The sequence below is a fragment of the Equus caballus genome, chromosome 11 (genome assembly GCF_041296265.1).
Source record: "Equus caballus isolate H_3958 breed thoroughbred chromosome 11, TB-T2T, whole genome shotgun sequence".
Classification (NCBI taxonomy): domain Eukaryota; kingdom Metazoa; phylum Chordata; class Mammalia; order Perissodactyla; family Equidae; genus Equus; species Equus caballus.
Window position 1 is genome coordinate 49,973,732 of NC_091694.1, and position 21,646 is coordinate 49,995,377.

Below are 21,646 nucleotides of genomic sequence, written 5' to 3' on the forward strand. Positions count from 1 at the left end.
GCCTCATTTCTCTGTTGCTGGGCTGTTAGTAGTCACGCGGGAATGGATTCGATTCCAGGTCCCGTCACTCACTAGACGTATGATCTTTAGCTTCTTTTTCCTCCGGTGTTATCTGTTTTTTGGAGTTGTTTCGACTGAGTTAATGGACGTATTCAACAAATATTTACTGAGCTCTTACTGAGCGTCAAGTACTGGGCGCTCCAGTTACAGATGCGATGGCGATGGCCAAAATGTTAGGAAACACTATGAGCGTTGTATATTACGGAGCTCTAACCTGATCTGGAGAATCGCAGAGGTTTTCCTGATGTACCGGAGTTTAAGCTGAGACCCCTAAGGATGAGTAGGGGTTGGCTAGGGAAAGAAAATGAGAGGGTTGGTTCAGTCAGTGGAAAGCTCATGTGGGAAGGCCCTGTGGGAGGGAACAGCTGAAAAGAAAGGCATTGTGCCTTTAGCTCAGAGGTGGAGGGAAAGAGAGTGGGTGTGATGAGGCTGGTGAGGTAGGGTAGGCAGTGGATAGACCATACAGAGCTTTGTAGACTAGCTTAGAAGGGGCGTTTGGATTATACTAAGAGTAGTATCTGACATCTATTAAATTCTGCAAGCTAGAAACCTAAGTGTCATCCTAAATACTTTTCTTCTTGTTCACACACCTTAGTATGCAGTCTATCAAGTCCTGTTGATTTTTTTCCTCTGAGTAGCTTTCTGATCTGTTCATTCGTTTCTATATCTTTCCCGTTGTCCGCATCCCAGCTTGAGGCTCTATCATCTTGCCTAGGTGAAGGCACTGATTTTAACAAGAAATAACATATCTCCTCCCTCCGTCCTCTTCCCTAACCCTCTCCAAAATTCTGTGCATCCTCCAACCCTCATTACCTGAGGTCTTATCTGTCTCAACCTGTATTAGTGGGACCCTCCCAGCTCTATGCTTCCTTCCAGGAAGAGGATTGTTACAACCTGCTAGGTGGTTCAATAATCTTAGCCCCAAATTTCTCAGGGACAACCTCATTTATTATTTATATTAACATTACTCCTCATTGTTGAGGGTGGCAAAACTATCTGCTTTCTCAGCCCAGTTTCAGAAGCAGGAGCTGATTTGTATATTTTCTCTTCCCTCTACATCTTCCTCCTCTAAATTCATGTGGTTCCTAAATATTTCTGAAATAGTATCTGTTCTGCCCATAAATGTGTGATTTTCTTCATCATCTCTTTCAGTTCTTCCCCTCCTTCTTCAAGGGGAGCTACATGAACTTAATGTCTTGCTTATTTCCTCTAAGTGTCTACAGTCGAGTAGGATTTTGAGTAAAGCAGCTAGGGGTGATGTGGGAAACTAGACTCTCCCTTTAGTATTGCCAGAACCACATTTTTGGGTATATCTTGCCTTGAAATTTTTTCTACTTGTGTCTCTTGCATTGGGTCCTCAGTAAATGGAAGTGTGTGGCGTGTTTCCTTCTCTTCCCTGGAGATTTTCATTCAACATTTACTGAGTATTTGTTATCTGTTAGGTACTATTCCTCATCTCCAGATAGATAAATAAGACATAGTCTTTTCCCTCGGAGAATTTCTAGTCTAGTTGAGAGGAGTAATCAAGGTAAGTAAATAGGTTTGGAGCTTGAGAGAAAAAGAGATCCACTGATTGGTCCCTCTATCTAGGCTTAACCACCAACTTTGCTTTCGCACAGATACTGCAAACTCAGCAGTTCCGAGATGGAGCTACCTTAGCACAGTTCACAATTTCTAGCTTGGGTTATAGCAACAATCTCCTAACTGGTCTCCTTGCCCTCAGTCTTGCTCTTTTTAACCCATTCCCCACACAGCAGCTGGAGTGAACTTTCTAAAGTAAAATTTGAATCCTGTTTTCTACCTTTTAAAGTCCTTCAGTACCTGGGCTTTCTTGCCTCAGGGTCTTTGCACTTACTGTTCTCTGCTTGGAATCCCTCCCTGTGCTGCCTCCCTGCTCCCTCCAAAAATCTTTTCAATTCTCTGCTTATTTGTGGCTGCCTTTGGGAGACCTTCCCCAAACAGGTGTGGTTAGCTGCTCTTTATTACACCATATTGAAATGATCCATTCATTTATTTTATGTATACGTACAACCTCCTTCTACCACACCTACACAACTAGGCTTTGATTTGTTTTGTTTTTGTGTGTAATTAAAAAAAAAACTTATGTAAAATATCAGATTACACAAAAGTAGAAAAAATAGTGTTTTGAACCTCTCCACCCTGTGCTGTCCCCATCACTGAAATTTAACAAGAAACATTTTACCAGTCTTGTTTCATTCCCACCATCCCAACTCTGCCCCCGGGGGCAAAAATGCCCCCAGGGGCATTTTAAAGCAAATCTCAGATCTCATTTCCCCTATAACTGCACGTGCTTTAAGGAGCAGGGTGTCTTGTTCTGCCTTGTATCCCTAGGGCTTTGTACTATTCCATTCCCCAGCCAGTAACCAGTGAGCTTTTATTTTATTTATTTTTTTGGGGAGCATTAGACCCGAGCTAACATCTGCCACCAATCCTCTATTTACTGAGGAAGCCTGGCACTCAGCTAACATCCATGCCCATCTTCCGCTGCTTTATATGTGGGATGCCTGCCACAGCGTGGCTTGACAAGCAGTGCGTAAGTCCGCACCAGGGATCCGAACCGGCAAACCCTGGGTTGCTGAAGCGGAATGTGTGAACTTAACCGCTGTGCTACCAGGCCGGCACCCAGTGAGCTTTTAAAAAATATCAATAAGATTACAGCATTCTGCTTAAAATCCTCCAGTAACTTATTGCACAAGGCCCTATATAGTGTGGCCTCTGCTTACCTCTTGACCTCATCTCGTAAGACTCCCTGTCTGTCTGAACTGTACTCCAGCCACCCAAGCTAATCTCGTTTCTGGAGCATGCTGAGGCCCTTGCTCGTTGTTCCTTTAGTCTGCTGGGATCTCATGGGAAGGTGAGCTTCTCATTTAGGTCTCAACTTACATGCCACCATTTCCGAGGAGCCTTTCCTGACCACCCCGTCTTGAAATAAAGTAGTCCTTCCCGTTCCAGTCATTCTCTGTCACATTACCCTGTTCTGTTGCTTTCCTAGCATTTCTCACTATTTGAAAGAAATTAACTTATTATCTGTCCTGTTCTCTCTTCCCTTCTTACCCAGTTTAAGTTCTGTTATAATCACTTCCTTGCCCTTCTCCCTTCGGTGTACTTGCCTCGCAATATCCTGTTTATGTTAAATCCAACTCTGTTTATTCTGTGCCCGCACCTGCACAGCTCAGTATATCTGGAGAAAAACATGTATCCTTGCTGACTAGTCTCACTTTAAATTCATGGCCATCATCATCTCAAGTGAACGCTTAGTGTTGCCTAGCAATCCTGTTATATTTCCACTTTCCTCGACAATCTCTGATTACTTCTCTCCATCCTCACTCTTAGCTGATGACCTTGCTTCCCATTTGCTGAGAAAGCAGAAACAGTTGGATGGGAATTCCCATAGGCTCCAACCACCCTATCTGCTAGTTACCTGTGTCTGTGCCCATGTGCTCTGCCTTGCCTCCCACCACTAGGGCTGAGCTAGTCATGCTCCTGTCTAAGGCCAACCCTCTGCTTGTGCGCTGGCTATCCCCTCTCCACTTACACAGGTGCACCGCTTCAGCAGTTCTGCGCCACATCTCCATCATCACATTTTCCCCCTCTGTTGGGTCATTTTCATCAGCATACAGCTCAAAGCTGCTTTTAAAAAAATCCCCCTCCAGCTCCTGCCCCACTTCTCTACTTCTCTTTATGGCAAAACTCCTCAAAAGAATAGTTTGCACTTCTGTCTCTGATTCTTCTCCCATTCTTCTTCTTCTTTTTGTAACATTACTTTGAAATAATTTAAAGTGTATAGAAAATTTGAAAGAATATAGCCTTCACCTAGGTACTCCAAATATCAGCATTTAAGATGCATATTTGTCTTCTCATTCTGTGTATGTTTTTTTCTGAGTCCATGTCTGAAGATGTTGCAGACATAATGCCTTTTACCTCTGGATACTTCAGTGTGTATTTCCTTAAAAACAAGGACATTCCCTTACATAACCACATTCCGTCATCAAAATCAGAAAATTAACATTGATGCTATGAAGCACCTGATCTATATAGGCCTTATTCAAGTTTTGTCAGTTATCCTCAAAGTGTCATTTTAGCAAAAGAACAATTTCTAGTTCAGGCTTCACTGCAGGATCACACATTGTATCGAGTTGTCCTGTCTCTTTAGTCTTTAACCTGAAATAGTTCCTCAGTCTTTGTCTTAGGATCTTGACATTTTTGAAGAGTACAGGTTAGGTATTTAGAGAATGTCCTTCAGTTTGGTTTATCTGCTGTTTCCTGATGATTAGATCCAGGTTATGCATTTTTGGCAGGAATACTGCAGAAGTGAGGTGACATTCTTGCTGCATCATATAGGAGGCACTTAATGTCTCTGTTTCATTACTGGTGATGTTAACTTTGATTACTGGGTTAGGGTGGTTGCTTCATTATAAAGTTAGAATTTTTCCTTTTGTAATTAGTAAGTGTCCTGTGAGGAGATGATATAACTGTCTGTGTCTTGTCAGCCTTTCTCTCTCCTGTTTGAGCATCCGTTAAAGATTCTTCCCTGAATGAATTATTACTATAATGGTCGTCCCATAGAACTCGTTCCATTTAGGCTTTCAGCCTAACCACTTCACTGAAATACCTTTTTGCTGGGTCATATGGTAATTCTTGAACGTCAGCAGTGACCGTCAGGACATCAAGTTCAAAGGTCAAATTTGGGTCCTCATATTCCTTGATCTGTCTGTAGTATTTGATATAGTTGATCACCCCTTCTTGCATAATTTTCCTCATGTGGCTTTTGGGATACCACTCTCTCTTGATTCTCCTCTTACCATACTGGTCACTCCTTTCTAGTTGTCTTTACTGGCTCCCCCCCTCACTGTTCTGAACTTTAGGTGTTTGAGTACCCAAGAACCTAGTGCTCGTACTGCGCTTTTTCTCTGTTTACACTCACTTCCTCGGTGAGCTGGTCCAGCCTCATGACTGACAACTCCCAAATACTCTAACCAGGATTTCTCCTAATTCTGGACTCATCTACCCAACATCTACTTGGCGTCTCCATTTTGATGTTAAATAGACATCCTCGATTTAACATATGTGATTTAACATTCCTGATTCTCACCTCCGAAACTTACTCCTCCTGCAGTATTCCCCTTCCTAGTAAATGGCTAGTTGCTCCAGTGAAAAACCTTGGAATTATCTTTGCCTTTATCTTTCACGCGTATCCAGTTTGTTATCAAATTCTGTTGGCCGCACCTTCAGAATATATCCAGAATTTGATGCTTTGTGTCCCCAGAATTACCAGCCTCTTTAAGCTGCCTCATCTCTCTCCTGGATTATTATGGTAGTCTCCTACTTCTCTCTGCTTCTGCCTTCTCAACAAGGCAACTCAAGTCTTGTTGATGTGTTTTAAAAAATAAATCATAAGTCAGGTAATAGCTTTCCTCTGCCCCCAATTCCCCTCTCCTCCCATGGTTTTTATCTCATTCACAGTAAAACCCAGCAGTTGCCTCTATGACTTTACAAGGTTTTGCCCTGCTGCTGGGACCTTCATCTTTATTACTCCTCTCTCTCTCGCTTCTTCTTCTCCTGTGACAATTTGCCTCCTTGCTGTTCCTCAGATATACCAAGTGTGCTGTCATTTCACGACCTTTGCTTTTTCCCTAAACATTTTTTGTTGTTGTTAACAGTATGCCTTTTTATAAACAGCTTTGTTGAGATGTAATTCACATGTATAATTCACTCATTTGAAGTGTACAATTCAATGGTTTTTGGTATATTTACAGAGTGTGCAACCATCACCATGATCAGTTTTAGAACATTTCATCACTCTGAAAGGAAACCCTGTACCCACTGGTGCTCAATCCCTCTTTGCCCCTACCCCCTCCCTGCCCTTCAGCCCTAGGCAATCACTAATCTACTTTTTGTCTCTATAGATTTGCCTGTTTGACTATTTCATATAAATGAATCATACAAAATATGACCTTTTGGGTCTGGCATCTTTTACTTAGCATAATGTTTTAGGTTCATCCATGTCTCAGAACTTCATTCCTTTTTATGCCTGAATAATATTCAATTGTGTGGCTGTACTGTGTTTTGTTCATTCATCAGTTGATGGACATTTGGGTTGTTTCCACTTTTTGGCTTATTGTGAATAATGCTGCTATGTGCGTTTGTGTACAGGTTCTCATGAGAATGTATATTTTCACTTCTTTTGGGTATATGCCTAGGGTGGAATTGTTGGGTCATGTGTTAACTCTATGTATAACCTTTTGAGGACTGCTAGACTGTTTTCCAAAGTGGTTGCACCATTTTACATTCTTACCAGTACTGTATGAGGGTATCGGTATGTCTTGCTCTCACTTTCCTTTAGGTCTCTGCTCCAGTGGCCTTTTAGGGAGGGCTTTTGTGTTCACTCCACATAAGATACTACTTCTCTTCCCTACTCCAGGCTCTCCTTTTCTTCCTTACTCTGCTTTTCTCTTCCCCATAGCACTTAGCACCATCTAACATACTATTTATTATTTGGTCACTTGTTTATTTTCTGTCTCCTCTAACTGGAATATAAGCTCCCCAGCACCAAAAACAATGTCTCACCTGATGAAGTAGGTGTTACATAAACATTTACTGAATCAGTGAGTGAACATTTCCCTTTGTGAAAGCAGGGAGCTCTGTATTTATTCAGCTCTGTATTCCTTCATCTGTCCCAGTGCATAATATGGGTTTCTTGAATGAATGAGTGGTGAGTACGGTTAGGGTGATACAGGGGCTGTAGAGGAGTCTGGCCATTCAAGGGATGGAGAGATTACTTGTGAGAGGACCAGGGAGGAAGCCTCTTTCAGGGCTCCCAGAATGTGAGAGAAGGAGAGGGTTGGAAGGAGGCTCTGGTTCACTAGTCTGTGTTGGCGTTCTTAATAGCTGTAAGGAAGCCAGGAACAGGAGGAGGAGGATTTGTTTGGGGGTGAAGGAAGAAGCATGACGGCTGAGTTCAGCATCCTTTCAGCAAGCATTTATGGATGTCTCCTTTGCGCTAGGTGCTGTCTTGGCGTATGAGGTGAAGGACATCTGTCCTTGAAGTCTGGTAGCTGGGATGAGTTGGGCTGTTCTCTGCATAGCACTCATTTGTTGAGTGGGAAGTGAAAGAAGGGGTCAGGCAAGATGGAACTTGAAGAAAGCCTCCGGGACAGGCTGCTGTGTTTTTCACCTGCTGAAAATAGGGCAAAGGCTGAAGGCCTCTAGAGGAATGGGATTTTGGCCTCAAAGGAGGCGTGACTTCAGAAAATCATTCATAGATGGTGGGGCGGGGAAGGGTTTGGAGAAGTTCTCCTGTGTCTTTAGAATCCTATTCCTGACTCACTTCCCTGTTTGCTTTCTTCCAGAACCTTTCGGCTGTTGGGGCGTTGGTGGGTCTCAGTAATGCCCGTCTTGGTTCTATCAAAACTCGGTAAGTCTTTAACCCTGTTTTTTTCCCAGGGGTGTTTCCTTAGGAAGTGGGCTGTACATCTGTCCATCCGTTGTCACACCCCATGGATTGAGGAGAGCTCTCCATTCCCAAGAGGGTGGAGAGTTCATTCTTTTCACGAGCTCACTTGAGTTGAGCCCTACCTGTTCCAGCTCCCAAGCTTCCTGTGCCTCACCTGGGATGCCACAGTTCCCTTCTTTCCTTGCTACCCGCACCTCACTTCAAGTCCTCCAAGTATTTCAGGAGTTAGAAACCACAGTGGATCTGGACGTGACGTGTTACTCTAGCCCAGTGAGAGTAAAAGAGCGGTAAATAGCTTTTTCTGGAGTCTGGCCTCCACCCACTTATCATCACTCACTTCTGTCTTACAAGGTTTGAGGGCCTATGTCTGCTGTCCCTGCTGGTGGGGGAGAGCCCCACAGAGATGTTCCAGCAGCACTGTGTCTCTTGGCTTCGGAGCATTCAGCAGGTCTTGCAGGTAAGGATTCAGCTGCCACCCTGCCTCCTCTCCCTCCCCCAGTCATCCCTTCATTCTGGATGTGGTGTGTTCTTGTGGCTTGGACATTTAGCTCTGAGGATAGAATAACTAGAAGCAGTTTCCTGATAGCAGGAAGGATAATCTTCACATAGAAATGTCCTTTTAAACCTTTTGTTATTTTTGTCTACTGGGTTATTTTAATTCATCCGACCTTTAACACACTGTAACCTCTGACTGTTTCACTTCCTTGTTAGCTTTTCTGATGAGTGACATCTCTGTTTTTTTTTTTCCAGGTGTTTGGGTTTTTTTCCTACTCTTTTTTTCCTCTTTTAACATTTTAATTTACCTTCGTAAAATTAAAAGGATTAATTAAATTAATTAATTAACTTAAAAGGATGTAACTTTTGTATCCTTTGATGACATCTCTACTCAGTTCGTCAACAAGCATATTCTGAGCACATGTGGCAGGCTGTCTGCTAAGCTCTGGGGAGACAGTGGTAAGATGTACGTGGACCCTGCTTTCACGGTGCTTAGGGTCTAGCGCAGAGATTGGGACACCTTCTGTGAAGTAAATGTTTACAGACAATAGATGTTTTACACTTTGCAAACCACATATGGTTTCTGTTGCATATTATTTCTTTGTTTGTTTTCCAACCCTTTAAAAGCCATTCTCTCGTGGGCCGTACAAAAACAGGCACCCATAGACCATAGTTTGCTGATCCCTGTTTTGGTGGAAGAAGCTTTAATCGAATAATTATACAATGAGTGGGAAATGATAAACGGTGGCATGTTCTATCGAGGTAAAGAATACAGTGCTCTGAGGACATTTAACAGCAAGAGAATCTGACCCGGACTTGGGTGGTGTGGGCAATGGTGATGAGGGTCGGTGGTTCAGGGAGGGCGTCTCTGAACTGATCAATAAGAGTAAATTGGGCTGAGAAGGTTTTGTGAGTGTTGTAAGTGTGCAAAATCCCTGAGAGAAGAGGAGTTTGGCTCATCTGAAGAATTATAGGCAAGCTCATGTGGCTGGGGTTGATGAGAAGCGACTGGGGAAGTAGGTAGATGGGGACCAAGACATGTATGGTGTTGTAGGCATGTTAAGGAGTTTGGCTTTTCTTCTTGGAACAGTGGGAATTCATGGATGGTTTTGAGTAGGGGTGAGGAGGTGGTCGTGATGGTGGTGGTGGTGACATGATCAGATTTTCATTTGGGAATAACACTGGCTGCTGTGTGGAGAAGAATTAGAAAGGAGCCAGTCTGGAAGCAGAAAGACCATGTAGAAGCCTACTGAAATACCCTCAGAGAATGTTCCCAGTAGCTTGGACTAGGATGGTGGAAGTAGAAATGATGAGAAGTAGATGAGTTCCAGAGATTGAGAGGCAAAGTGGACATGTCTGGATGATGGAATAGGGTCAGGGAGGGGATGTGTCCAGGAGGACTCCTGGATTTCAGAACATTGGAAGGCAGCCAGGGTCGGGGTGTGTGTGTGTGAAAGTACTGTAAGCGTGGCCTTGGTCATTGAGTGGGAGCCCTCTTAGTAAGCGTGCCTCTGATCTGGTGCAAGTGGAAGTGGCCCGATGTCGTAGGGTACAACCTTGAGGGTTCAGTGGGTAGGGGCTTCAGTCAATATGTTTTACAATGGAGGAGTGTTCAGCGTTTAGATGGCAGTTGAAGCTGAGGGTGAGGATGAGATGATCAAGTTGAGTACGTGTCCAGACTAGATTTAAGGCACTCCACGTTTAATGGTCGGGTAGAGGAAGATGAGCTTACAAAGGAGACTGGGACAGAGCAGCAGAAAACCAGGGCTGTGGGTTGGATGGAATCCGAGGGAAGAGTACTTCAGAGAAGAGAGGGGACTCCCTTCTGTTTATGCCCCTCTGAGGTGGAACAAGACGAGGACTGAAAATTTTTTTTTTTTCTCTTCTTCTCCCCAAAGCCCCCCAGTACATAGTTGTATACTTTTTTAATTGTGGGTCTTTCTAGTTGTGGCATGTGGGACTCCGCCTCAGCGTGGCCTGATGAGTGGTGCCATGTCCACGCCTAGGATTTGAACCAGTGAAACCCTGGGCCGCCACAGCGGAGCACACAAACTTAACCACTCGGCCACGGGGCTGGCCCCTGAAAATTGTTTATCAGATTTAGGAACTCAAGGGTTATAAGACTATAGTGAAAGTGTTTTTGGTGGAGTTGTGGACACTAAGGCCAGATTGACCTGAATGAGAAGTGAGTGGGAGAAGGAATGGGAATAGGGGAGATAGGCAATCCTTTCAAGATGTTAGGCTCTAATGGTAAGGGAGAGAAATTGGGCAATAACTGAGATTAGGTTTAAGAGAAGGCTTTTTAAGATGAGAGAGACTTGAGTATGTAAAATGTCAGTGGGAAGAATCCATTTGAGAGGGCCTGATTGGAAATACAGGAGAGGGGCTAGTTAATGGTGTAAGGTTCTGAGAAGGAGGGAGGGGCTGGTATCTAAAGCACGGTGGAGGGATCGTCCTTGCATGGGACTTCCTCTAGCGCCTCCTCTGCTGTGACAGGTAGGAGGGAGAGGGCAGATAAGGATGAAGATGGAGTTTCGGGTTGGGCAGTGGGAAGCTTTGGACTTCAGTTTTCTCTGTGACGTTGCAGGTGAAGTTCTACAGAGGTGACAGTGGCGGGAGAAGATCAGCATAGCAGAGAGTTAACCAGAGAGAAATGCAGTAGGATTACTGGATAGTGCTGAGGGGCCCGTTTGTTGTTGGGAGGCCCACCTATTCGTACTTTCTTTTTCTTTTTAAAGTGTTTACCACATTATTTATTTTATTTTTATTTTTTTTAGTGTGGAAGATTGGCCCTGATCTAACATCTGTTGCCAATCTTCCCCCTTTTTTTTTCTCCCCAGTGCCCCAGAACATAGTTGTATATCTTAGTGGTGGGTCATTCTAGTTCCTCTATGTGGGATGCTGCCACAGCATGGCTTGATGAGTGGTGTGTAGGTCAGTGCGCAGGATCCAAACTGGCCAACCCTGGACCACCGAAGTGGAGTGTGTAAACTTAACCATTTGGCCACAGGGCTGCTCCTATTCGTACTTTCTTAATAAGCATTCTTACTTGTTTTGTTGCACATGATCTCTTGTCTAGCAGGAGATACATGCTGAGTGCTTTTTCCTTAGATACATGTTAATTTTCTAGGGAAGTCATTGTAAATCTAAACTGTTTTCTATCCACGAGTTGCAGGGTAGGTCTGAGCCAGCCACAGGCAAGCTTGAAGAGGTGGGGCAGTTTTGTTGTGACTGAGGCTTTTTTTCAGTCTGAGAAGTGCTCGTCTCCATTCTTAGCAGGGAAATACATTGTTGGAGAATCCAAAAACTCTTGAGATCTTCTCGTTAGTCAGATATTTAAGGTGTGGCTTTGTTACTTTCTTTTTTTGAAATGAATTCCTAGGTCCCCCAGATACCCATAATACTAAATGTAAACACATGTCCTTTCTGTAGAGAAATATGTTACTTTTGGATCCTCCATATCTCTAATGCACTCTATTCTTAGTGGATTTGATGATAATATTGACATTAACTGTGATGTTTCTCAAAAACCCCATGTGGTCATACCTCTCATTCCTCCTCTTCTTGGTGACCATGAAGGTGAGGTTGAGAACTTGGGGTGTTGTTGCTCTTTAGTCCCAGGACTCGCCCCCCACAATGGAGTTGGCTGTGGCCGTCCTGAGGGACCTGCTTCGATATGCAGCCCAGCTTCCTACCCTCTTCCGGGACATCTCCATGAACCACCTTCCTGGCCTTCTCACCTCTCTTCTGGGCCTCAGACCAGAGGTGAGACACCTCCCTCCCCCATCCCCCCGACCCTTGGCCTCTTGTGGTGCTTGCCCTCACTCACACCGACTGGATTAAAGAATGTGACGGGAAGTGATTAAGGAATAGGATTGAAGAAGTGAGAAGAGGGAAGGGCCGAGGAAAAGTGTATGGAGAAGGGACCTGAGGGGTGGCGTGGTGGAGATGGGGTCTGTAGGGGTGTCGGGCTCTTGCCTTTGCTTACTTTCTGTTTTTCCCACAGTGTGAGCTCTCAGCACTGGAGGGAATGAAGGCTTGTATGACCTATTTTCCTCGGGCTTGTGGGTCTCTCAAAGTAAGTATTCGTGGACACTCCTCTTCCCACCTACGTAAACCTTGATGACTGTCTTACTTCGGATTCCATTACTGGGATTTCTAAGCACTTGTCTTCTGATTGTTTCCTCACTTATCTCCACAGCTACAATTGTACCACCTTGTAGCATTTTAAATGCATTCTCATTTAATCCTCACAGATAAAGAAATTGAAATTAAGTAACTTGTACAAGATAAGTAGAGATCAGAACCTATGTCTGATGCCAAAGCCCAGGCTCTTAACCCTGGACTCCTCCTTTCTGCCCTGCCTTCCCTGTACCTCTAGAATGCCCTATCCATTGTTCTACCATCCTGTTTTACTTTGTTTCTAAAGCTCTTGTAATTTCCTCCAGGAAGCCTTCCTGATTTAGTGCTTCCTTATATCAACTTCCTCAACGCTTCTCTCTCCTTTATTCCTGACTAAACTCCCTCTGTCACTTCCCCACCCTTTCCCCCAGCTGTCATGACCCATACAAGGTGGCCATACACCAAAGCCTTGTTAGGTCGCACAGGCAGGGTGTACGAGGGTCAGGTGAGGGAGGAGGTCAGTGAAAGAATCAGTTTCATTTTCAAGGAAATACAATAACAAATATGAATGGTTAACAAATTCTGCCAAAGCAGTAACAGTTAAAGGGCTATTTGTAATCGGCACGTCTGTTTGCAGTATGATTGGATGCCACCTAGTACCTAAGAACAGGCAGCTGTTTTCCTGTAGATTGCATATTCTCCCTTGTGTTATTCTCATCATTGCTTGACAAGCCGTTGGACATCCTCTTACTCAGATGGAAGCACAAGTCTATGGAGGACTGGAATTAGTGGCAAATTAGTAATTTTTTTGTATAAGTAGTGTGGTTAACTGTACTGGTCATCAGTATTATCAATTAAGGGGAAGTTTGCCATTCAAATGATCTTGAAAGTAAGATCCCATGGTCCTATGACCAAATCAAGAAAGTAAAAGAAAGGGAAAGGGAACTGGTATTTAGTGGGTACCCGCTATGTGCCAGGCACTCTGCTGAATGTCTAAGATGTGTTGTGTCATTTCATTATCACAGTAATTCTGTGGAGTTAGTGTCACCGAATTAAATGGAGGAGGGAACAGGCCCAGAGTGGTTTAACTAACTTAACCCAACCCAAGCTTAGGTATCAGGTAGCTGTAAAGCCAGGGTGTGAGCCAGATCTGTTTACGCTTCAAGCCATGTTTTTTCCACTAAACCAGGCTCCCTGGACACTTTCAAGAATGTAGACAGGATCGGCAGATAGGCTCAAGAATGTAGACAGGATTGGCAGATAGGCTTCAACACTCATGCCAGCTCTGATCTGTTGTCGGTGACTAGAGAAGCACTGTAAGCCAGACGCGGAGTTCCGTGGACGTGTGCGCTGTGATCTGGGGGAAGCGTCTGCCGAGGCTTTAGTAACTGGTTACCTGCAGTATTTGAAAAGTCCGAGAGCAGATGTTCCTCAGTGAACATGGCATCATGTTCTTTGTTTTCATGTGATTGCCACTAATGACAGGTAGTAGAATCTTTGGGTAGGCAGGACAGAACTTTCTCAAGAAGGCATTTGGAGTAACTCATGGATTTTAGTAAAGTTTCTCTACTAAAATTTTACTAAGTTTAGTAAAAAGTGCATTTCTTCTAAAATGCTCTGTAAATTAACTTCTCAAATTATACAGGCTAGATCTTTGTCCCTGACCTCTCATTGGTCAAAGTTTGTGAGGTTTTACTGCAAATGTCTTTTTGATTCAGCTCACTCTGGGGTTTGCTGTATCTACCTGCATCCTCCCACGAAAGTGGAGGGAGAATTGAGTGTTTCCTGCAGGATCAAGATGTGAATAGTCAGGGAGACTAGAATACCAAGTTTTTCCTCTGCTAGTGCCTCTTAATTTTCGATCTGAGGGGTCAGGAGAATTCATCTGTAATTCACAACCTTTTGTCAGATGTGTAGTTTTTGAACTTATGACTGGCATTTTGAGTACCCTTTCCAAACCAAACAAAAAAACTTTCATATGTTGTTACAGGGTGTGTATGCCTTTTTTTTCCTAAGAATATAGGGTCATCTGGAGAACTTCCTTCTCTTGATGATTTTGGCTTTGTCTACTGCCAACATGTCAGATAAGACTGTTTTGTGCAGAGGTCCCAGGAGCAATTTGTACTTGGAAAATCCTGGAGACCAGTACTTAGGAAACTGATAATTGCTATTTTGGAATGTTTGTCTGTTCTCTCTCCCATCCCCCAGAAGCTCCCAGGACAGTTGCAGTCTCCAAGCTCAGAATTACTCCTCCCAAATGATATTAAGCATTCTGAGTTTCTGAGGTCTATCCTGTAGAGGCCTTACCTCCCCCTCCTCGCCAAGTTGATTACTAGTTCCTTGGAATAAGTGGGAAGACTAACCTCACTCTTGAGAGTTACCCAGGACGTGTGTGTGTGTATTTGTGTGTATGTATATATGTGTGTGCGTGCATGTTTGCATGTGCGCTTGCGTTTCAGGTGAAATGTTCCAAGTGAGCCATTGCTTTGGTTTGCTTTGTGGGTCACCTGCGATAGACCTGTGCTCAGAGCCGTGTCCTTGTACTCTGCTTAACTGCTGTCATATAAGCAGACTTCTGTTGGCCTCAGGCCAGCTTTTTGAGCTAGAGTCTCAAGGATAGCTTGAGCAGTAAGTTGGCCAAAAGGACTGAGTGCCACTGTAGTTGGGCTTTGGCAGCTCACTAAGGAATATCGTCCTTGGAGAAGTTGGTGAATCAGGAGACCTGTGGGTGGTTACTGCTTTTGGTTTGAAGTGTTCCGAACCCTAGCACACCAGACATGAAAGTGCTTTCTGGATCTCAAGGGAAATGCTTCTAGGTCTTCTACCCTGGGATCAGCTAGAACAGTGCTTGTCTGCTGGTCAGTGAGAACCCTGGAGTGTAACGGGGGAAACCAAATGTGGTTCCTGCCGCAAGGTGGATGAGAGGGAGTCCTTGGAGGGTTGGTTTCTGAACCACACACTGACGGCTTCCGCTCCTCCTGTGCTCCCCTAAGTCCTCTGCCGAGTCCCTGGGGCTCCTGCCAATTTGTCTTCCCGAGGTTTTCCTGTTCAAGTGATGCACCTGCCCCCATCACGTCCATACTCACTAGCCTGGGATTTAAGGCCTCAGCCTGCTTCTCTGAGCATCTCCTGAGTCTGTAGTTTTCCTCACAGTGTTTTTCCCTCTCTAGTCTTGTTGACTGGATTCTCTCCTTTCTTTTAAGCTCAGCTGAGTCCTGCCTTCCAGCATCAATGCCTCTTGACTCTCCCTCTGCCCGCCTCTTGGTGTGGTGCCACTGTTGGTTCCATACACTGAGCTTGTCTTCCTCAGTAACTCTTACATCCCACTGAAGGTGGGAATCCTGTTTCCTTTCTCCAGTTCCACTTCAGTCTTCTTACCCTTGTTTGTGTCATGGACCCCTTCTCAGAATGTTTCTAAATTCATAAAATACAGAGAGTTGCAAGGGAAACTGATTGTGTTGAAATGTACATTTAAAAAAGTTGTGATGGAGTAGTATGCTTTTTTATTAACATGTCAAATTACAAAATCTAGCAGCAGGTCTGATACCTACTGAAATTTCAAATTGGTGATGCATGTGAATGATATTTCAAGATACCTGTTATAATTCTAATGTGAAATGAAAATAAGTGACTTCTGTTGGTGATGGTCAGAGGTACTGTAATACTACTGTGGCTTTTTGTCTGAATTTATAATTGAAAGAAACTCTACATTTCACTTATGGGTTAGTGAAAATGAAAAAACGTTTCATTCACATCCCTATTTACAGTCCCGTTTGATGCTACCCCCAAATAAATTATAGCCCCAGGTTAAACACTCCTGTGCCAGCACCTTCACATAGCAGGCAGAGGAAATGTGTGCCAGTAGACAGGTCACTGCTCTGAGATGTGCTGTCTCAGTCTGCTCCACAGCCTTACCTTTTCTCTTGACTTGTCCTGCCCTCACACCTCTGGTTAGTGCCTCAGTTCCCAGCTTGGACTCTCCCTTCTTGCCTAAGCTGGTAGGGAGTTGGGGGATGGGCTTGCTGCTTTTCAGTACTCTCTGTCCTTTTAAATTGGCAGGAGGGAGCCCAGTGTCTGGAGCACAGGCCAGACCCTTTCCCCCCGAACAGGGAGGCTAAGGACGAGAGCTGACATTCAGGATGTCTTTCTACCGTGAGAGCATGTCTGCTCCCAGGCTTGATGCCTCTTAGAGTGCTTTGCTTCCTGTGTCTGCAGGACAGAAAAATGCCTGGGCTTAGATTCTGCTGCTGGGCATGGGCAGGGTGTCCGTCTCTGGCCCTTGGAACTGACTCAGCAGCCTCTTTCTCTCTTTCCCCCTAACCCAGGGCAAGCTGGCCTCATTTTTCCTGTCTCGAGTGGATGCCCTGAGCCCTCAGCTCCAGCAGGTAAAGGGGAAGGGGGAGATGGAGAGCCTGGGGTATCTGAGCTGGAGCTTCTCTTATCTCTTCTTCTTAGCTTTTCTATTATTGCTTTTGGGCTGTGTTCCCGGTTCCCTCCCTGTTAGCATACACAAAATACACAAGTCATGACTTCTGCCTCCTTTTTTCCACCTGTGTTCTTCTGCCTTGTTGTCCCTTTCTATCTTTCCTCTGAGATCTCCTTGCTCTTCATCTTTCTAGGCATTGGTGGGTCAGGGTGTTTGGTGGCCTGGCTGGATTCCTGTCTGACCAGGTTTCTGACCTTTCTTCTGCAGTTGGCCTGTGAGTGTTATTCCAGGCTGCCCTCTCTAGGGGCTGGCTTTTCCCAGGGCCTGAAGCACACCGAGAGCTGGGAGCAGGAGCTCCACAGCTTGTTGGCCTCACTGCACAGCCTGCTAGGGGCCCTGTACGAGGGAGCAGAAACAGGTAGGGTGGTTGGAGACGTGGTAGGAGGGAACTGGGAGGGTGACCCAGAGAGGCGGGCAGTTGATTTCTGGCAGAATGGATTAGAATATAGGTGGATCATCCACCACAAATGAAAAAGGAGGGGATGGTAGGAAGACCTAGAGTGTGAAGGTGGTTGTGTTTCCGTCCAGCTCCTATGCAGTATGAAGGCCCTGGAGTGGAGGTGCTGCTCTCCCCCTCAGAAGATGGTGATGCCCATGCCCTTCTCCGGCTTCGGCAGAGGTTTTCTGGACTGGCCCGCTGCCTGGGGCTCATGCTCAGGTGTGTGAGTGAGTGTGAGGGGAGCAAGGGCCTGGAGCAGGAAAGGTTGAGATGGAGTGTTGTCTTCATGATGAAGAAGGAGATTGAGGTTGGGTGTGGAGTTGCACTGGGGAACCTGCGCTGAGGGTCTCCCTGCTCTGATTCTCTTTAGCTCTGAGTTTGGGGCTCCTGTGTCCGTCCCTGTGCAGGAAATCCTGGATGTTATCTGCCGGACTCTCAGCATCAGTGCCAAGAATATTGTAAGTGGAGTTTGTCCTCTGTTCACAGCCCTTCCTCAAGAACCAGGACAACCAGGAAAGCAGAGTAGGATCTAAGGCTCCCAAAATGATGTCCTCCCTGAGGTTGTCCTGGACATCTCCTTACTTTCGTCCAAATGCCATTATTCCCTGTGCTTCTCCTGACACATGTATACGGCAGAGTGGATTCTCTCACATGTTGCAGGAACACTTGTAGCAGATGCTACCCTGGGGTCAGCTGGCGTCGGCTGAGTCATTACTGAGAGGTTCAGCCATCTTTCCCCTCATGCTCCTTTCAGGATCTGTTTTAGAGGATGGGGGTTTGATCTTGTTGGGAGAGCTGGGGTCAGCGGTGGGCTCCGTACCTTTGTGTACACGTGTATTTAGTCACACACAGCTACTCTGCCTCTGTTTCTCTCTGTGTGTCTCACTTTCTTTCGCCACTCCTTACTCTTGCCGTTTTTTTCTGCAGAGCTTGCTTGGAGATGGTCCCCTGCGGTTGCTGCTGCTGCCCTCTATCCACCTTGAAGCCTTAGACCTGCTCTCTGCGCTCATCCTTGCGTGAGTGGGATCGGGCAGGGTGTGGTGAAGGGACTGGGACATGCTGGGAACGGGGGTCACTGTCCTGTCTTTTTACCCCTAGGTGTGGAGGCCGGCTCTTGCGCTTTGGGGCCTTGATCAGCCGCCTGCTTCCCCAGGTCCTCAATGCCTGGAGCATTGGTAGGGATACCCTCTCTCCAGGCCAGGAGAGGCCTTACAGGTGACCATCACGGAAGGGTGAAGGGGTGCAGGTGGGCTGGGGATTCCGAGGAGCTGAGAGTACCAAGGAAAGAGAGGCAGGATCTGGCATGTCAACTCCCTTTCACGAACTGTCCTCTGCTCACTCCACAGCACCATGCGGACCAAAGTGTACGCTGTATTAGAGCTGTGGGTGCAGGTGTGTGGGGCTTCGGCAGGAGTGCTGCAGGGAGGAGCCTCGGGAGAGGCTCTGCTCACCCACCTGCTCAGTGACATCTCCCCCCCAGCTGATGCCCTGAAGGTGAGTGAGGCCTCTGCTCCTGTCTCAGGACTCTCATCCTGCGCCCCTTGTCCTAATGACCCTCCTCACCAAACACTGTCTCCTGCCTCTGTCCTGCCTTCCTCTTTGCCCCTGTATGTGATTTATGTTTCCCTCCACCACCAGCTGCGCAGTCCTCGGGGAAGCCCTGATGGGGGTTTACAGTCCGGGAAGCCTAGCGCTCCCAAGAAGCTAAAGCTGGATGTGGGGGAGGCTATGGCGCCGCCCAGCCACCGGAAAGGGGAGAGCAATGCCAACAGCGATGTGTGTGCGGCTGCCCTGAGAGGTGGGTGAGGCCTGTGTTTCTGTACTCTCGGGGCGCTGGGTTGGCCTGGGATATAGCGCAAAACAAGTTGTTGAAGTGGAGGGCGTCAGTAAATTGCAGAATCAGCTAAAACTCTGCAGAGAAGCCAAAGGAAGGAGCAGAAGCAGCCATGCAACCACCAGGGCTGCAGGTAGAATCTTGGATCCTGCTGTTGGATGGGGAGTTCTGGTGTCTACACTGCTTCTCCAGAGTCTCATTTATCTTTGTTTGCATATCCTCTCTACATGCCAGGTACTATTCCAGCATGGGGGAAAATCAGCCCTGTGGAGCTTACATTCTGCCCAGGCAGGCTGCTCAGTGGGGCTTTCTGCTTCCAACACAATCGCTAATCTGAAAGCAGAAGTATAGTCAGATACTGTTCAGTAGATGGGTGACTTCCAATTGGGTCCCATATATTTCACAGCCCGCCAACTCTCCCCGGATACATAAACGCAGATTTATAATGTAGTACCTACATCATCTCATTTACATGTTGTCAACAGCCCCGTGTAGTAGAGGTACTTTTATAATCCCCATTTTATGGTTGAAAAAACAGACTTAGAGAAATTAAGTGACTTGTCCCAGTTAGGCAGGGCAGAGCTGCATGCTCACCTTGGGCTGAGTGCTTCAGAAGCCCTTGTTCTTAACCCTGTTGGTAGCCTGCCTCTTAGACACCATTCTCCTTCCCCAGGCCTCAGCCGGACCATCCTCATGTGTGGGCCTCTCATCAAGGAGGAGACTCACAGGGTTAGTGGAGCATGGTCCCCGTGGAGATTGGTGGGGGCCACTGCTCTGTACGTGTGTGGGGGTGTCCCCAGAGGTGGGTCCATTCAAACTTGGCGGTAGGCCCTGGAGAAGGGTTGGGTAGTCTCGGTGATGTCTCTAGGTGTGCCCTGTGTCCTTTTCAGAGACTGCATGATCTGGTCCTACCCCTGGTCATGGGTGTCCAGCAGGGTGAGGTTCTAGGCAGCTCCCCGTATACCAGCTCCCGCTGCCGCCGTGAGCTCTACCGCCTGCTGCTGGCTCTGCTACTGGCACCTTCTCCCCGCTGCCCACCTCCTCTCGCCTGTGCCCTGCAAGCCTTCTCCCTTGGCCAGAGAGAAGACAGCCTCGAGGTACTTGCTGACTGGGACTGAGTACCTCTTTGGTTTTTGGATTCTCTTGTTGTTGATGCTGGTGGGCTCTCCCTCTCTGGTGCCGCAAAACCTTGTATTCTTATATGCTTACACTTACTCCTCTTTCCTCAGGTCTCCTCTTTCTGCTCAGAAGCACTGGTGACCTGTGCTGCTCTGACCCACCCCCGGGTTCCTCCCCTGCAGTCCATGGGCCCCACCTGCCCCACGTCTGCCCCAGTTCCCCCTCCTGAGGCCCCATCTCCATTCAGGGCTGCACCCTTCCATCCCCCGGGTCCCATGCCCTCAGCAGGCCCCATGCCCTCAGCAGGCCCTGTGCCCTCAGCAGGCCCCATGCCTTCAGTGGGCCCATTGCCCTCAGTGGGCCCAATGCCCTCAGTGGGCCCAATGCCCCCAGCGCGTCCTGGACCTCCAGCCACAGCCAACCACTTAGGCCTCTCTGTCCCAGGCCTGGTGTCTGTACCCCCCCGGCTCCTTCCTGGCCCTGAGAACCACCGGGCAGCCTCAAATGAGGATCCTGTCCTTGCGCCTAGTGGCACTCCTCCACCTGCTATACCACCAGATGAAACTTTTGGGGGAAGAATGCCCAGACCAGCCTTTGTCCACTATGATAAGGAGGAGGCATCCGATGTGGAGATCTCCTTGGAAAGCGACTCTGATGACAGTGTGGTGATCGTGCCTGAAGGGCTGCCATCCCTGCCGCCCCCACCCCCCTCAGGCACTACACCCCCCCCTGTAGCCCCAGCTGGGCCGCCAACAGCCTCCCCTCCTGTGCCAGCCAAGGAGGAGCCTGAAGAGCTTCCTGCAGCCCCAGGGCCTCTCCCTCCGCCTCCACCCCCTCCTGTGCCTGGCCCTGTGACACTCCCGCCACCACAGTTGGTCCCTGAAGGGACTCCTGGTGGGGGAGGACCCCCAGCCCTGGAAGAAGATTTGACAGTTATTAATATCAACAGCAGTGATGAGGAGGAGGAGGAGGAGGAAGAAGAGGAAGAGGAAGAGGAGGAGGAGGAAGAAGAAGAAGAAGATTTTGAGGAAGAGGAAGAGGATGAAGAAGAGTATTTTGAAGAGGAAGAAGAAGAGGAAGAAGAGTTTGAGGAGGAATTTGAGGAAGAGGAGGGTGAGTTAGAGGAAGAAGAAGAGGAGGAGGACGAGGAGGAGGAAGAGGAGTTGGAAGAGGTGGAAGAGCTGGAGTTTGGCTCAGCAGGAGGGGAGGTAGACGAAGCTGGACCTCCACCCCCAAGCCTGCCTCCAGCTTTGCCCCCTGCCGAGTCCCCCAAGGTGCAGCCTGAACCGGAGCCGGAACCCGGGCTGCTGTTGGAAGTAGAGGAGCCAGGGGTTGAGGAGGAGCGTGGGGCCGAGACAGCCCCCACGCTGGCTCCTGAGGTGCTCCCCTCCCAGGGGGAGGTGGAGCGGGAAGAGGGGAGCCCCCCAGCAGGGCCACCTCCTCAGGAGCTTGTTGAAGAGGAGCCTTCTGCTCCCCCAACCCTGCTGGAAGAGGGGACTGAGGGTGGGGATGACAAGGTACCACCCCTACCAGAGCCACCTGCAGCAGAAGAAATGGAGACAGAGACAGAGGTGGCAGCTCTCCAGGAGAAGGTGAGTGGGCCAGGCAGGGAGGGTG

The 21,646-nt window shown here is 47.3% G+C and overlaps 1 protein-coding gene across 2 annotated transcripts in view; it reads left to right on the forward strand.

Annotated features, from left to right (window-relative positions):
• PELP1 (proline, glutamate and leucine rich protein 1) overlaps positions 1-21,646 on the forward strand; it is a 43,803-nt gene that overhangs the window by 21,889 nt on the left and 268 nt on the right. For both annotated transcript variants that reach the window (XM_070228066.1, XM_001502967.4), the window contains 15 exons: positions 7,431-7,495; positions 7,886-7,991; positions 11,645-11,794; positions 12,036-12,107; positions 16,477-16,536; positions 16,845-16,995; positions 17,166-17,295; positions 17,447-17,534; positions 18,004-18,092; positions 18,175-18,291; positions 18,423-18,570; positions 18,715-18,874; positions 19,584-19,639; positions 19,801-20,007; positions 20,140-21,621. In XM_070228066.1, the coding sequence (XP_070084167.1) occupies positions 7,431-7,495; positions 7,886-7,991; positions 11,645-11,794; positions 12,036-12,107; positions 16,477-16,536; positions 16,845-16,995; positions 17,166-17,295; positions 17,447-17,534; positions 18,004-18,092; positions 18,175-18,291; positions 18,423-18,570; positions 18,715-18,874; positions 19,584-19,639; positions 19,801-20,007; positions 20,140-21,621 (3,081 nt within the window). The remainder of the gene's footprint in view (positions 1-7,430; positions 7,496-7,885; positions 7,992-11,644; positions 11,795-12,035; positions 12,108-16,476; positions 16,537-16,844; positions 16,996-17,165; positions 17,296-17,446; positions 17,535-18,003; positions 18,093-18,174; positions 18,292-18,422; positions 18,571-18,714; positions 18,875-19,583; positions 19,640-19,800; positions 20,008-20,139; positions 21,622-21,646) is intronic.